The following is a 14,106-nucleotide window of genomic DNA, read 5'->3' on the forward strand; positions in this document are numbered from 1 at the left end:
CATTATAATGGAGCAGGATTGTCCTAATGGAATACACGCACAACAGGTCTTTGTGCATGATGTCTGTGCCAGGTTTATCTATGTATTTGGCATTATCATTGCTTTTTAATACCCAAACAATCAAGTATAGATCTAGTTGATGGTGTTGTGTTTTATCAGTTATCAATGAGATGCCTCAAGAGTCAGATTTATTGAAATTAAAATTTGTTAATAGAGGTCAGCAGTTGATTTAATCTCTGTACTACAATCATCTCAATGACAACCAATTTATCGGCTTATTGCTCATTAAAACTGAACTGATCAAACAACACCACGCTAAACAAGATCATTTGGAGTCATAGAGCTGTACAGCATGGAAATGGACCCTTTGGTCCAACTTGATTATGCCAACCAGATATCCTAAATTTAGGTAGTCCCGTTTGCCAGCATTTGGCCCATATCCCTAAACTGTTCCTATTCATGTACCCACCCAGGGGCCTTTTGGATATTGTAATAAGAGGGACAGAAAAATCCATTTCAGCTTACTGAACCCATGCCAGTATCTGTTGTTTTATGGAAGTTGTTGTCTCTCCCCTTCCTTTGTTCTCTCCCTATAAGATTAATCCTGAGTGTTCTATTTCAAATTTGGCAACATTACAAATTTTGAAGCAAAATTCAAATCAATTGAATCCAATTCAATTGAGAAACACTACTTTGACTGGAAAGACTCAGAACCCTGAGCTTACGTATTGGCTGTGCATGGTCCCAACCTAAAAAATGACCTCATCAGTATCATGCTGAAAGGAAGAACAGGGTGAGTGCATTATTGCAATAATAAAAGATTTTTAAAAACTCATATCCACTCTCATATTTTAACATCAAACAATGAAACACAGCGACTGCCACTCTCCAAAATACGCCCACTGCCTCATCCCAAGATCAAACAATAAAACACACTCCCATTTTTATCACATCTTGAGCATGGGTATATTCCATAAGGTTGAGTATCAACTGTATTTGTCATTGAGAATTAGAGACCTGAATATTTAGAAGATATACTTTGAGGAAAAAAAACAGCAAGAACAAGGAAAAGAATAATACTAATCAATATTGCTGAATATCGCTGGTTAAGATCCTCAAGGCCATGTTTAGGTCTGGTAAATAATTTCAATTTCTTCGATAAATCAGGTTGTCAGCAATGGGAAGGATCTAGCTTTCATTGTTTTATTTTTGTCCTTTTAGTCAATGGGATTCTATTAAATATTACCAAATACATTATCCTAAAAATAGAAAGTACTGGAAAAACCCAACAGATCTGACAGCATCTGTGGAAGCTGAAATGGTTTCATCTTGAGTCTACATATTCCAAAACTGAGATAATTATAAAAGATGTAGAAACATTTGAAAATAACAGAAAAGATCACTGATCGATTGGGCTTGTCCCATTCAGCCATGTTGTAACTAAGATATCACGAATGCTACTGTTCCCGCACAGCAGCAGCCATATAATATTTTGGGAGAAGCGGAGTGTTGCCAATTTAGCAGGGGTTCAAACAACAACACCAATGCACAGTGCTATGACTTAATCGTGCAAAACACAGTCTTGCATCTACAACCACACTGTCTGTCACAAGCCAAGACCTGTGTGTTTTTAAATTTGACTGGAATGCTTGGCTTTAAGCTTTAACCTCTAGCCATGGTTCAATGTTTACTGCAGGTATTGGGGGAGTCTCTTTTATCTCCCTACCTCTCCTGAAGGACAAAAAATGCCACTCCAGAACAATTCATGCAGACTAAAGATAAAAAGATTGATTTGCAGGTTAAATAATAATTTATAATTATACAGCACATTCAGTGTAGTAACATGTCTCAATGTGTTTCACAGTAATCAGACACAATCTGACATCAAACCACACGGAGTTCTAATGGTTCAGGTTGGTTTTCAGCCTTCACTGATTTCACAGGAAGGGACTCCATCTCAAGTTTGGTTTTATTATAATCTTGTCTTCCATTTCCTTATCCTCTATTGCCTGTCAGCTCACTATATTTTCCCATCTTGCTTGTGCCTCTCTGTTTTTCTGTTACTCTTACCTTTCTCAGCATTATTTTTCCTCTCACTCTCTATTTGTTTCCTATTCTGTCAGTGTTTCATTTATTCAGTGACTGTCTGTCTTTACACACAGGGTGTCCTATTTTCTTAGGACTTATGCTGTTTTACATTCTCCCCCTTAAATTTTTAAGCAAACCAAGCGATATGACTGATAAAGGAATGAAATTTTTAAATCTCATTTTTCATCTCTGGCATCACTGTCCAGAAAAAGTCCTTCTGCCAAGACCCTGTATGGTGCTTTTAACTTTTCAATGTTCAGAGATTGTTAAGTTTGTGGCAGATTCAACATTATTTGCCTTTCTTACCAAAGGATTAATTGTGGTGAGAACAATAGATTGATTCCTTTGTTGAGGTGAATGCTCTATAAGGAGAGACTGGATTGATTAGGTCTATGTTCCCTTGGGTTTACAAGATTGACGTGATCAAATTGAAATGCATAAAATTGCTAAGACAATTCATAATAAATGCTGGAGTGTAAATAGAGCTTACAGACTCAAAACGAGGGGTTCGACATGTTAGAATTAAACGAGGAGAAATCTTTTCACTTGAGCGTTGTCAATCTTTGAATTTCTCTACTTGAGGACACTGTGAAGACTCAGGTCTGAGAATCTGAAAGACCAAAATTAATGGGTTGCTGGACAGAAAGAGAATCAAATGATAAAGAGATATTGTAGGAAAGTGGAGTTCAACTAGAAAATCAGCAATCCTTTTACTCAACAGCAGAACTGTCTTCAAAGGTTGAAAAAAGTACTTTTGTACAAATTCTTTTATGATTTCTTCTAAAGCTCAGTGAAATCCAACTACTTGGAAATTGACGGAGCCAAGCTAATTCACTTCAGACAGCTACAACTGTCAAAAAGGTTTCCAAGGTTTTTGGCTCAATCAACTCAAACTCAGCTACAGAGGGAAGAGTGCTCCTCCTTAACTACTGCTGTTGTCTCTCATTTGGAATGATTCATTTAGTTTTAAAATATAATATCTGATACTCCTCATTTCACAGTACAAAGATAGCCTGACATATGTTAAGTGGCCTTCCTCCACTGGAGTAGAGTTCTTACATTTCCTCAGTTCTGATGGTGTTGCTTATATCCATTTTGTTATCAGAATCTGAACAAGTAGTTAGGCTAAATTCAGACTGGAACTCCAGCATCTTACAAAGCAGTTTCACTTGAAGACAAATTGATAGTTAACTTGCCAGTACAACAGTATCTGGAGTCATAGCCTCCTTAAAACAGAACCAAAGCAAAATGAACTTCCTAACAAAGACAATCACATTGGTCAGAATAATCCATCCCTGACACCCTGTTTACAATGTTGTGAAGCCAAATCCATTTTGCATAAGCATAAACATTTAATGCAAATGCACTCTCAGAGAATCTGGATTTATAAAAAGCAGTCTTCCTGTTATAAAATCAATAGAACCAAGCTTACAAGAATGATCTCGGGGCGGGGGGTGATGTATATTACAATGATACAAAGTGACTCAACTTACTTGGAGAATAACACTTTCACTGAAAACCACTGCTGGAAAAAAAATTGGAGGAACATATGCAATCAAACTTTACAAAATGGTCCTAAATTCCTTACAGAATAAACCATTCATGATTTCTTACACTGTAGTTTTTTGAAGATAACCGCATAACATATTAGCACCATGAATGCTTAAGTGTTAAGCATGCTAAAAGCTGCTGATAAAGCTGTTGAGTTGTTACAAAATCATAACTGATTTGCTGCTTAGGGAAAAAAGCTTTGCTTTTACTTGATTCCAGTCCCCACTGACGTGGTTGACTCTCAATTTCCTTCTGGAGTTCCCAAGCATGCCTGTCAATAACACCCGCACCCAGGGAATTGTTTCTTTTGTCCCAGTTCCAGATAATTTTGATCTGGAATGTAGCACTTGAAAGGGTGGTGGAATCACTTTTAATCTTAACTTTCAAAAGGCATTTGGTTCCATGGCTGGAAAAGAAATTAATAGACGATACCGAATTACAACAAAAACTGGATTGCTCTTTAAAGAGCTAACAAAAGCATGATTATCTGCTCCTGCACTTTGCAAAGATTTTCAATGACACAGACTCATGTATACTGTTGTGTTGAACAGGCCATCAAACATCTTTCTACATTTAAAACAAAGACACTATTGGATAGTGAAGGTTATACCAATTGCTTGGTCAAAGAAGAACCCAACTGATGGACACTCACAATGAACTGTTCGATGTCTCTCTCCAGGCCAACATTAGGAAGGTCAGGCATCATGTGTGCCACAACTTTAAAGCCAGCATCCTTTGCCAGCTGGAATGACTCACACACAGCCCTGACTGTGTGACCCCTGAAGAAAGAAGAGAAGCAGAGGTTAATCTTATTCAGATCCCCTAAAAATCTTTGGCTCCAACAAGGACAGCACCAGCTCCTTCAATCAAAGCTTGCAGTTAAAATTCTTGGCTCAGTTAAGTTTTTTTGCACCCTCTCAAGGTTTCACATTCTTCCTGATGTGTGCAGACCAAACTCTGGTACAATATTCTAGCCTAATTAGACCTACCCTGTTTTTATGCTCAGTATCAATATACAGCTCAAGATCCCACGTTTTGCTAACCACTCTCTAAATCTGTCTTATCACAATCAAAAGCCTTTCCAGTTTTATAACATTATCTGACTTTACTCGATCTCAATATGTCCTGCCACTGAAACGCTCACTTATACTTTCATAATCTCTGACTATTCCAATGCTCACCTGGTTGATCACTGATCTGGTTTGGAAATTGGCAGAGGGGAAGAAGCTAGACAGTGTGGATAACAGCAGGTAGTCCAATTGGCAGGATATAACCAGTGGCTTCACACAAGGGTCTCTGCTGCCTCAACTATTCTTTGAATTCACTAATGGTTTGGCTAACAGGACAGAAAGCCACATATCTAGTTGCGAATACCTCAAAGACAGATAGCAGTGTAGGTGTCAGCATAAAATTGCAATAAAGATAGATTGAATGAGTGAATGTGCAATAGTGTGACAAATGAATTCCAATAAGAAAATGTTAAGTACCTAAAAAGGACAGATCAAGGTAATTTCAAAATGGGGAAAAGCTAGAAGAACCAGAGATCTTCGGCATCCATGTACACAGACCATCAAACTGTCATGAACAGACAGAGAACAAAAATCTAAATATAATGGAATGCTGGTCTTATAATCTAGAGAACTAGAATAGAAAGAGCCAGAAGTTATCCTTCATTTACACAAGGTCCTGACTCAACACCAACCGGAATACTGTGAACAGTCTGGGCACCATAGACTCAGAATGGGACTGAAGTGAGGAAACAATTCTTCAGTTAAATTGTTGTAAATCTTAGGAATTTTTCATCCCAGGGACTGTGATTGCTCTAAGTATATTGAAGTCAGAGATCAATGGATTCCTCCACATTAAGTGATTGAGAATATATGGGGATTGAGTGGGAAGGCAGTGTTGGGTTAGACGATCAGTCATGATCTTATGAATGGTGGAAAGGATCTCAAGGGTTGCATAAAGCTCTCTAGCTCTTATTTCTTATGTTCTTAATTGTTCATTTTAAATCAGAGATTGATTTTTTTTTAAATTAGAAGCTATTATGAAAAATTGAGTAAAGGAAGGTGTAGAGTTTGACCACAGATGAATATAAACCAACTGAATGGCGGAACAAACTTGAGAAGGTAAATGATCTATTCCTGTTCATACAATATAAAGTCAACTGTTTGGATTCTGAAAAATTCCCCACCTGTTAGTATCTCTGGCTACATCCTCATAGACACTCTGTACTCCAATCTCCAGGCGTGTACAGCCATATTGCAGCATGTCACTGAGATGGCGCTTCAGGCAGTAGTCTGGTCTGGTCTCAATGGTGATGCCAACACACTTCGTATTGCTGCGCTCAGAGTACCTGAAATCAGTTTAAAACTATTGATCTGGTCAGCAGTAATGCCAAAACAATAAGTGTCTCTCACATAGTGCTGGATCACTGGTATATTCAGCTTACATCAATCATACACTCAGCTTCAAATACTGGTCACAGTCATCACCATTGCCAGAAACATGAAAGGCAGATTATGGAGGGAGGAAACAAACCTAATTTTTCCTGTGAAGGCCATCCTTCACCCACACAAATAGTTATAAGGACCATCATGAGATTACTCTGCTCATTCCCTGGTTTTAACTGGCTCAAACTGATTATAATTTAACTCAGTACTAGTCACTGACTATCAATAATAGAAAGTACCTTGCCGTTATACATTTGCTTTCACAAGACATAGTAAAACATTCCGAGATGTTTCATGATAATGGGATCAGTCTAAAATTAACAACCAATCAAAATATCGAGAAAAACACTAAGAACTGTATCAAAATACTGGGACAAAGAGGTGGACAATAAGGAAAGTCTTAGATGAAGAGAGTTGGAAAGGGTTAGGAAGGGACATCTGAACTTAAAGCAATGGCTTCCAACAGTGGAGGGATTAAAATAGCAAAAGTGAGGACTGCAGATGCTGGAGATTAGAGTCGAGAGTGCAGTGCTGGAAAAGCACAGCAGGTCAGGCAACATCCGAGGAGCAGGAAACTCGACGTTTTGGGCAAAAGGCAAAAGGAATGATTCCTGATGAAAGGCTTTTGCCCGAAACATCGATTTTCCTGCTCCTTGGATGCTGCCTGACCTGCTGTGCTTTTCCAGCACCACACTCTCAGATTAAAACTGGGGATGTATGCAAGACCAGAGTCAAAGGTTTTGAGGAGCAGTGACATTGTATTTCAGGGAGTAAAGGGAGGGTGATGGGCGAATGCACTTGATTCATGCAGTAGTCAGGACTCCTTTGTTTTAATGCAACACTAGACATGCCACAGGGAGGGATCTGATTAGGGATGGTCAGCACCATTGATTAATATTGCCCAGCTGTTGAAGTCTCAGAAGAAACGTAAGCGCTGGAACATGAAATGTGAGAGAGAATAGTTAGCAGAACACAACATTACCCTGCAGCTAACTTTTCATATTCACCAAAATCAAGCATTGTTGGCTATTTAATCTGTTGGTCTATAGGAATGACTGATCAACTTTCACATCTTTGTCCAGCTGACTATTATCTTTTTTGATTTGCCCGCAATAATCACATACATGGTTTCAGATTGATGGTTCATTAAAAAAGCTATTATTTAGAATCTAAACATCAAAACATTAAATATCCCACTGAATAAAAAAACATAAAAAATCTGTATTAATAAATGGTACACTATGCCAATCAATATTCAATCACCAGTTTCTCAATTTGAGCAGGTGTTGAAACAGAAGCTTGTTAAAATCTGACTGCAGAAAAATTACTTCTTCAATGAAAATGACAAAGAACACTGTCATCTTAAAAGTTGTATCAATAATTATCTCAGTCACTGGCTGTAAAAACCAAGGCAGTGTCCCACTTTCCAGTCAATGCTTCTGGATGATTTCATGGAAATTAGAATCTGCAATGTTTCTGGACAATAGTGTCAGCTTGCTTCATACTTTTGCCAGTTTTCCTCTGCTGCTTTGCAATCAATCAGCCCTGACTGGAACACCCTGCCTAGTCAAGATGACAGACTTCCCAATTTATAGTCTAACACATGGACAACCCTTCATAGAGGACAATACAGGACTCCATGTCTAGATTGCTCTCTAGACACTCCTCTCCTCAAGGGGTCAGTAATTAATCTGCTCCCTCAACACTCCCCTCTTCACAAGTCAGTGTCTTGACTGCTAGCTGGACAGTCTTGTCCTTCAAGGGTCATGTTTCTCAACTGTACTATCAATATGCTGCTCAATGATCATTGGCATGATTATCTTGCCCTCCAAAGGATCTGTGGTTGGACTGATCTCGGAATTTCTCTCTTCCAGGTTCTGAGTCATTTCTACTCTCTGGTTACGACACTTCTTTCATAATCTGTACCTGGGACTTAACACTCTATCACGGTTCTGTTTCTAGTTTTTCCTTTGAACAGTCTCACTGTCGTTTCCTATTTGCCACGTCATAGTTTAAAATCTACAATCTAAGGAATTTGTATGAATAGCAAGTTGACAGGATCCAAATGTAGACAACCTGTGTGCAGCTCAATGATGCTGTTTGGGATTAAACCTGCCCCTGTGCTCCCCCACTACCCACAAGACTTCATAATTTCCTTGTTCAAGAAATTTCTGCCATTCTGATCCAGCAAGCAAAATCAATACCCACCTTCAAAAATTGCCTCAAAACTTTGAGAGCTCCTAGCAATTTGGTGTCTACTGTATCGTTTTTGCCTAAACTCTACTGTTCCTTGAAGTGTTGCAAGAGAAAAGAACTACTTGCTTTCCTGCACATGGGCAATGCTATAGAAATACAAATTCCCATGGCTCCATCTCCAGTGTTGCAAAATATCCTTTGCCGCATCCTGGTTAAAGTTACAGCAAGGAGAGTTGATAGGATTCAGTGTCAATAAGTATATGAAGATACTAAATAGGAAGAGAAGACAACTTTTTGGCCCTTTAAAACCACTCAAAGTGGCTGATTGTCTGTATTTTGAATTCCACATTCTTATCTAACCCTGAAAATCTTTGATGGTATAGCCTAAGAAAAATCTATCCACTTCTTTCCTAAAAATATTCAATGATCCTGCTTCTACCACATTTTAAGGCAGAGGGTTCCAAAAGTCACAACACTCAGAAAATAAATTATCCTCATCTTTGTCCCAAAAGGGTGATTGCTACTTTTTAAACTGTCCCATAGTTCTTGAACGATTCATAAGCAAAAACAGTTTTCCAAGACCATTCAGGATCTTACACATTTCAAATAAGTCACCCTTCACTCTTTGAAAGCTCTAGTGGAAATAAGCTAGCCAGTCCACCCTATCCACTTAAGTTAACTTTTTCATTCCAGATATCATTCAGTTAATTGCCTTCAACACATTTACATTTGCAGAACATATTCCTGTAAAACAGCACAGCTTTATACCTGGGTCATGAGCAACAAGTCACTGGTTCAGTTAAATGCTCTTATAAGACTATCTCCATTCCAAACATTTCTCTCATAGTGTCAAATTTATAGAAAGTTTCTTCTGCTTGAAGTAGAGTAGGAATTTGATTCAGTCCAGAATCATTCACTTCAAACCATCATAGCGAGCGAGAGGACATGTTTCATCTCATTGGTTAAACTGAGCTGCAAATTATCATCGGTATATTCACCGAGGTGTATGAGAGAACATTTGGAAAACAAAGGTTCTCTACCAGCCCAATCTTGCCACACAACACTCGAGGGAATGCACAATGAACCCTGAAAAGCATTGAGGATTAGTGGGGCCTTAGTGTGCATGTATACTGGTCCCTCAGGACAGATAGATAAAGTGATTAAAAGGGCATATGGTATACTTGATTTCATTAATCAGGGCATAGAGTTTAAGAGCAGAGAGATTATGCTGGAACGGTTAAAAAAAAGTTGGTTAGGCCATGGCTGGAGTACTGCATGGAGCTCTGAAATCCATAATACAAGGGCGGCACGGTGGCACAGTGGTTAGCACTGCTGCCTCACAGCGCCAGAGACCTGGGTTCAATTCCCGCCTCAGGCAACTGACTGTGTGGAGTTTGCACGTTCTCCCCGTGTCTGCGTGGGTTTCCTCCGGGTGCTCCGGTTTCCTCCCACAGTCCAAAGATGTGCAGGTCAGGTGAATTGGCCATGCTAAATTGCCCGTAGTGTTAGGTAGGGGTAGATGTAGGGGTATGGGTGGGTTGCGCTTCGGCGGGGCGGTGTGGACTTGTTGGGCCGAAGGGCCTGTTTCCACACTGTAAGTAATCTAATCTAATCTAATCTAATAACAGGGATGAGATAGCACTGGAGATTTACCAGGATGTTGCCTGGGTTGGTCAGCTTCAGTTATGAAGAGACACTGGGCAGATGTGCTCTTTTCCGGAGAGCAAAGGAGATGAGAAGGGACATTGTTGAGATATATAAAATCATGAGGGGATTACAAGAAGGAACACAGAATGGTAGAGGCAGAAACCCTCAGAATATTTAATAAGTATTTAGATGTGCACTTGTAATGCCAAGGTATACAAGACTATGGACCAAATGCTGGAAAATAGGATTGGAATAGTTAGGTGCTTATTTTTGAATTGCCTAGACTCAATGGGCTGAAGGGCCTTTTCTGTGCAGTGGACCTCTATGACTCTAAGTCTATGACAGGGAGTGGTAGCAATGGCTAGCATAATGAACCTGGGAAGCTTTGCTGAAAACGCTATTTTATTACGTAACTGTAAAAAACAGTGCAGGTATTACTTAATCTCAGGCAGCATCAAAGGAACAGGAGAATCGACATTTCGGGCATAAGCCCTTCTTCAGGAATGAGGAGGGTGTGCCAAGCCGGCTAAGATAAAAGGTAGGGAGGAGGGACTTGGGGGAGGGGCGTTGGGAATGCAATAGGTGGAAGGAGGTTAAAGTGAGGGTGATAGGCCGGAGAGGGGGTGGGGGTGGAGAGGTCGGGAAAAAGATTGCAGGTTAAGAAGGCGGTGCTGAGTCTGAGGGTTGGGACTGAGAAAAGGTGGGGGGGAAGGGAAATGAGAAAGCTGGAGAAATCTGCATTCATCCCTTGTGGTTGGAGGGTTCCTAGGCGGAAGATGAGGCGCTCTTCCTCGTGTTGCCATGGTCTGGCGATGGAATCAGTCAAGGACCTGCATGTCCTTGGCAGAGTGAGAGGGGGAGTTAAAGTGTTCAACCACGAATGCAGATTTCTCCAGCTTTCTCATTTCCCCTCCCCCCACCTTTTCTCAGTCCCAACCCTCAGACTCAGCACCGCCTTCTTGACCTGCAATCTTCTTCCCGACCTCTCCGCCCCCACCCCCTCTCCGGCCTATCACCCTCACCTTCGCATTCCCAACGCCCCTCCCCCAAGTCCATCCTCCCTACCTTTTATCTTAGCCTGCTTGGCACACCCTCCTCATTCCTGAAGAAGGGCTTATGCCCGAAACATCGATTCTCCTGCTCCTTTGATGCTGCCTGACCTGCTGTGCTTTTCCAGCAACACATTTTTAAACTCTGATCGCCAGCATCTGCAGGCCTCACTTTCTCCTAATTACTTAACCTCAGTCAGCTAATCCTGCCCAGAAGCTCAACATCCTCCAGGACAATGCACCCAGCTTGAGTGACATCTTATGCACTAACTATAGCATTCACTCCCTTCCATCACTGGTATGCAGTGGCAGCAGAAACAAGCACAGAGGATGCTACATGAACTGCAGCTCTGGCAGCATCTGTGGAGAGAGAAACAGGGTTAATGTTTCGAATCTGATATAACTCTTCAAAACTGAATGATGTTGGAAAAGTAGGATTAGAGAGGAAGAGAGACAGACAGGAGAGAAGGCAATGAACAGAAAGAAACCATGAAGGAGTGATGTGGCCTCTGTTCAAGTTTTTCAGAGCCCATACTCCCAGAAGGTTGGACAAGTTAGATAGACTAGCTTCCAGTTAAGTTTAGAAGAGTGAGGGGTGACTTGACTGAAGTACATAAGATCCTGAATGGTCTTGACAAGTTGGACATGGAAAAGATATTTCACCTTGAGGTGAAGTCCAGAATTACGGGGCACATTTTTTAAGATGAGGATTTGCCTTTCAGGACAGAGTAGGCCCCACAGCTAGCTAACATCAGTTCCTCGGTAATCATAGAATCCCTACAATGTGGAAACATGCCCTTCTGCCCAATAAGTCCACACTGATCCACCGAAGCATTACCCAGCCAGACCCATTCGCCCCGACCTTATTACTCCACATTTGTTCCTGACTAATGCACCTAGCCTACACATCCCTGAACACTATGGACAATTTAGCCTGGCCAATTCACCTAAGCTGCACATCTTTGGACTGTGGGAATAAACTGGAGCACCCGGAGGAAACCACACAGACACGGGGAGAACATGCAAACTCCACACAGTCTGTCGCCCGAGGCTAGAATCGAACCCAGGTCCCTTGCGCTGAGGCAACAGTGCTAACTATTGAGCCACTGTATTTGTGGCTAAATGTAGGCCAGTAACTGTGGGTGTCACAACTAATGCCAGTACATGTGAGGACTCAAAGTTAGCTATCAGTCAGCTAGTTGACATCACAGCTAAGAGGGTTTACAGTTCATGTTATGTGAGAAGCTGTGAGATTGTGTCATTGTGTCTGAAGAGACAAAGTTAGCAGTTGAGAGGATTTGGGCTTCCCTCTGCTGGAAATGAATGGCTACTGCAGGAATAGCAAGTGATTTTCAGGAATTGAGCACATCATGATCCAAACATTGCATGAATGAACAGACTTGGAAAGTGTGTGCGCGCATGCACCTGCGTGCATATGTAAGAGTGTGCGTGCCTGCGTGTGTATATGTGAGGTTGGGAGTGAGGCAATTCTACAACCAGTATTTCAACCAATGAAATCAGCAGAGGAACAGATCCAAGCAACACACATCTATCACAGTCTCCAAGTCCAATAAAACAAGATGTTTTCTATTTCATCGATCCAATGAAAATCTTTAAACTCATTACTTACTTGACAGCCTCTGCCACATTGTTGGAGGTGTGACCAGAGAGAGCGTCATGCAGATTACGGATGAAGTAATCCCTGTATTCTTCTGGTAGTGCCATAAAAGTCCCACCCATCACAATGAACTCAACCTTGTCCACACTGTGTCCCAACTGTTTCAACTAAAATACGAGAGAAATGGAGGAAAAGTAGAGAGTAGAAATATCACATCAGCAAGCCTGAATGCAGTGACTTGTTTACATTACTGTTAATTACAGTACTAAAACTTTGCTTCACATTCACATTTCCTCTAAATATCATTTGGAACATGCAACACTGCTCCATGACTGCTCATTGAGCCGACACAACATGCAAAATCTAGATTACATAATTACTGCTGAGAAACCTTGACCAATTAGTTATTAGGATGTTGATTCCCCGCATGGAGAATGAAAAGCTAAGGGTCTCTGGATATGGGGTCAGCTACACAGGACTGAAATGAAAGTTATTTCATTTGGAGGTTTATGATTATTTGTTATTCTTCGTACCAAAGGGTTGTGGATACTCAGTGTTGCATACGTTAGGCTGAAATCAATATATTTTTTACTCAATGGCATCAAGGTTTGCAAATAAGACCATGCAGTTGAGGTCAGAAATCAATATGATCTTATTAAATAGCAAAGCAAGCTCAAGAGTCTAAGCCCTATTCCTGCCCCTATTTCCATGGTTTTTGATCAAGTCCTCCCAGTTCCTTATCCCAAAATAGGTACTGCTGTGGGTCACCAACACATACCTTGCCATTTCACCAAGAATCTTTTCCACTTTATACTTTAATCATTGTTTTACATTTCCCTGTTGAAAAGCAGCCAAGACCACCAGACAGACCCTTCCAGAGAGAGATCAGACACCAGTTCAAGAGCTGGGACCAATAAAGCTGCTTCACTGCTTGATTTTGATATCAAACATAATTAACACACTCCAACTATAACCACAGTCAAAGCTCTGCAAATTAACATCTCTCATATATGGAATGTCACATGAAACACAGGGTGATGGCGCCATAATTTCAAATACAAAGGAACCTCGATAATCCAAACGAAATGGGTGAGCACTATTTCATTTGGATACTCGATTACTCGGTTAATTGATTAAATGCTTTTCCTCTGGGGCTCTGAGTTTTTTTAAGTCTGCTCCCCATTCAGGAGATGATGCAGCAGCACACCGCACAAGCACCCCCCCCACCCCACCCAATCCAACACTGCTCCCACCCGCCTCCCAACCCTGATCAACACTGCCCCCCCCGCCCCCAACCCCGTCCAACACACCCCTCCCGCCCAACAAGACTGCTGCTGGTGTCTTTTGGGGGGTGAGTCTCCAAATAGCACATACACGCACACAACTTTTTACTGCAAAATTTTGACAGCTTCCACCTTTGCCCAGTACAGGACAATGTTGGACAGGTTATCTGGGGCAGGGAGGTTTGGGGTACAGTTCTGTGTATAACTCCAAGCAAAGTATG

At 41.0% G+C, this 14,106-nt stretch overlaps 1 protein-coding gene across 3 annotated transcripts in view; it reads right to left on the reverse strand.

Annotated features, from left to right (window-relative positions):
- The window catches only part of elp3 (elongator acetyltransferase complex subunit 3), a 116,965-nt gene that overhangs the window by 51,176 nt on the left and 51,683 nt on the right, over positions 1 to 14,106 (reverse strand). For all 3 annotated transcript variants that reach the window (XM_072560024.1, XM_072560041.1, XM_072560033.1), the window contains 3 exons: positions 12,615 to 12,769; positions 5,834 to 5,995; positions 4,292 to 4,418 (listed from right to left, as the gene is read on the reverse strand). In XM_072560024.1, coding sequence (XP_072416125.1) covers positions 4,292 to 4,418; positions 5,834 to 5,995; positions 12,615 to 12,769 — 444 coding nt within the window. The remainder of the gene's footprint in view (positions 1 to 4,291; positions 4,419 to 5,833; positions 5,996 to 12,614; positions 12,770 to 14,106) is intronic.

The sequence above is a fragment of the Chiloscyllium punctatum genome, chromosome 3 (assembly GCF_047496795.1).
Source record: "Chiloscyllium punctatum isolate Juve2018m chromosome 3, sChiPun1.3, whole genome shotgun sequence".
Lineage (NCBI taxonomy): Eukaryota > Metazoa > Chordata > Chondrichthyes > Orectolobiformes > Hemiscylliidae > Chiloscyllium > Chiloscyllium punctatum.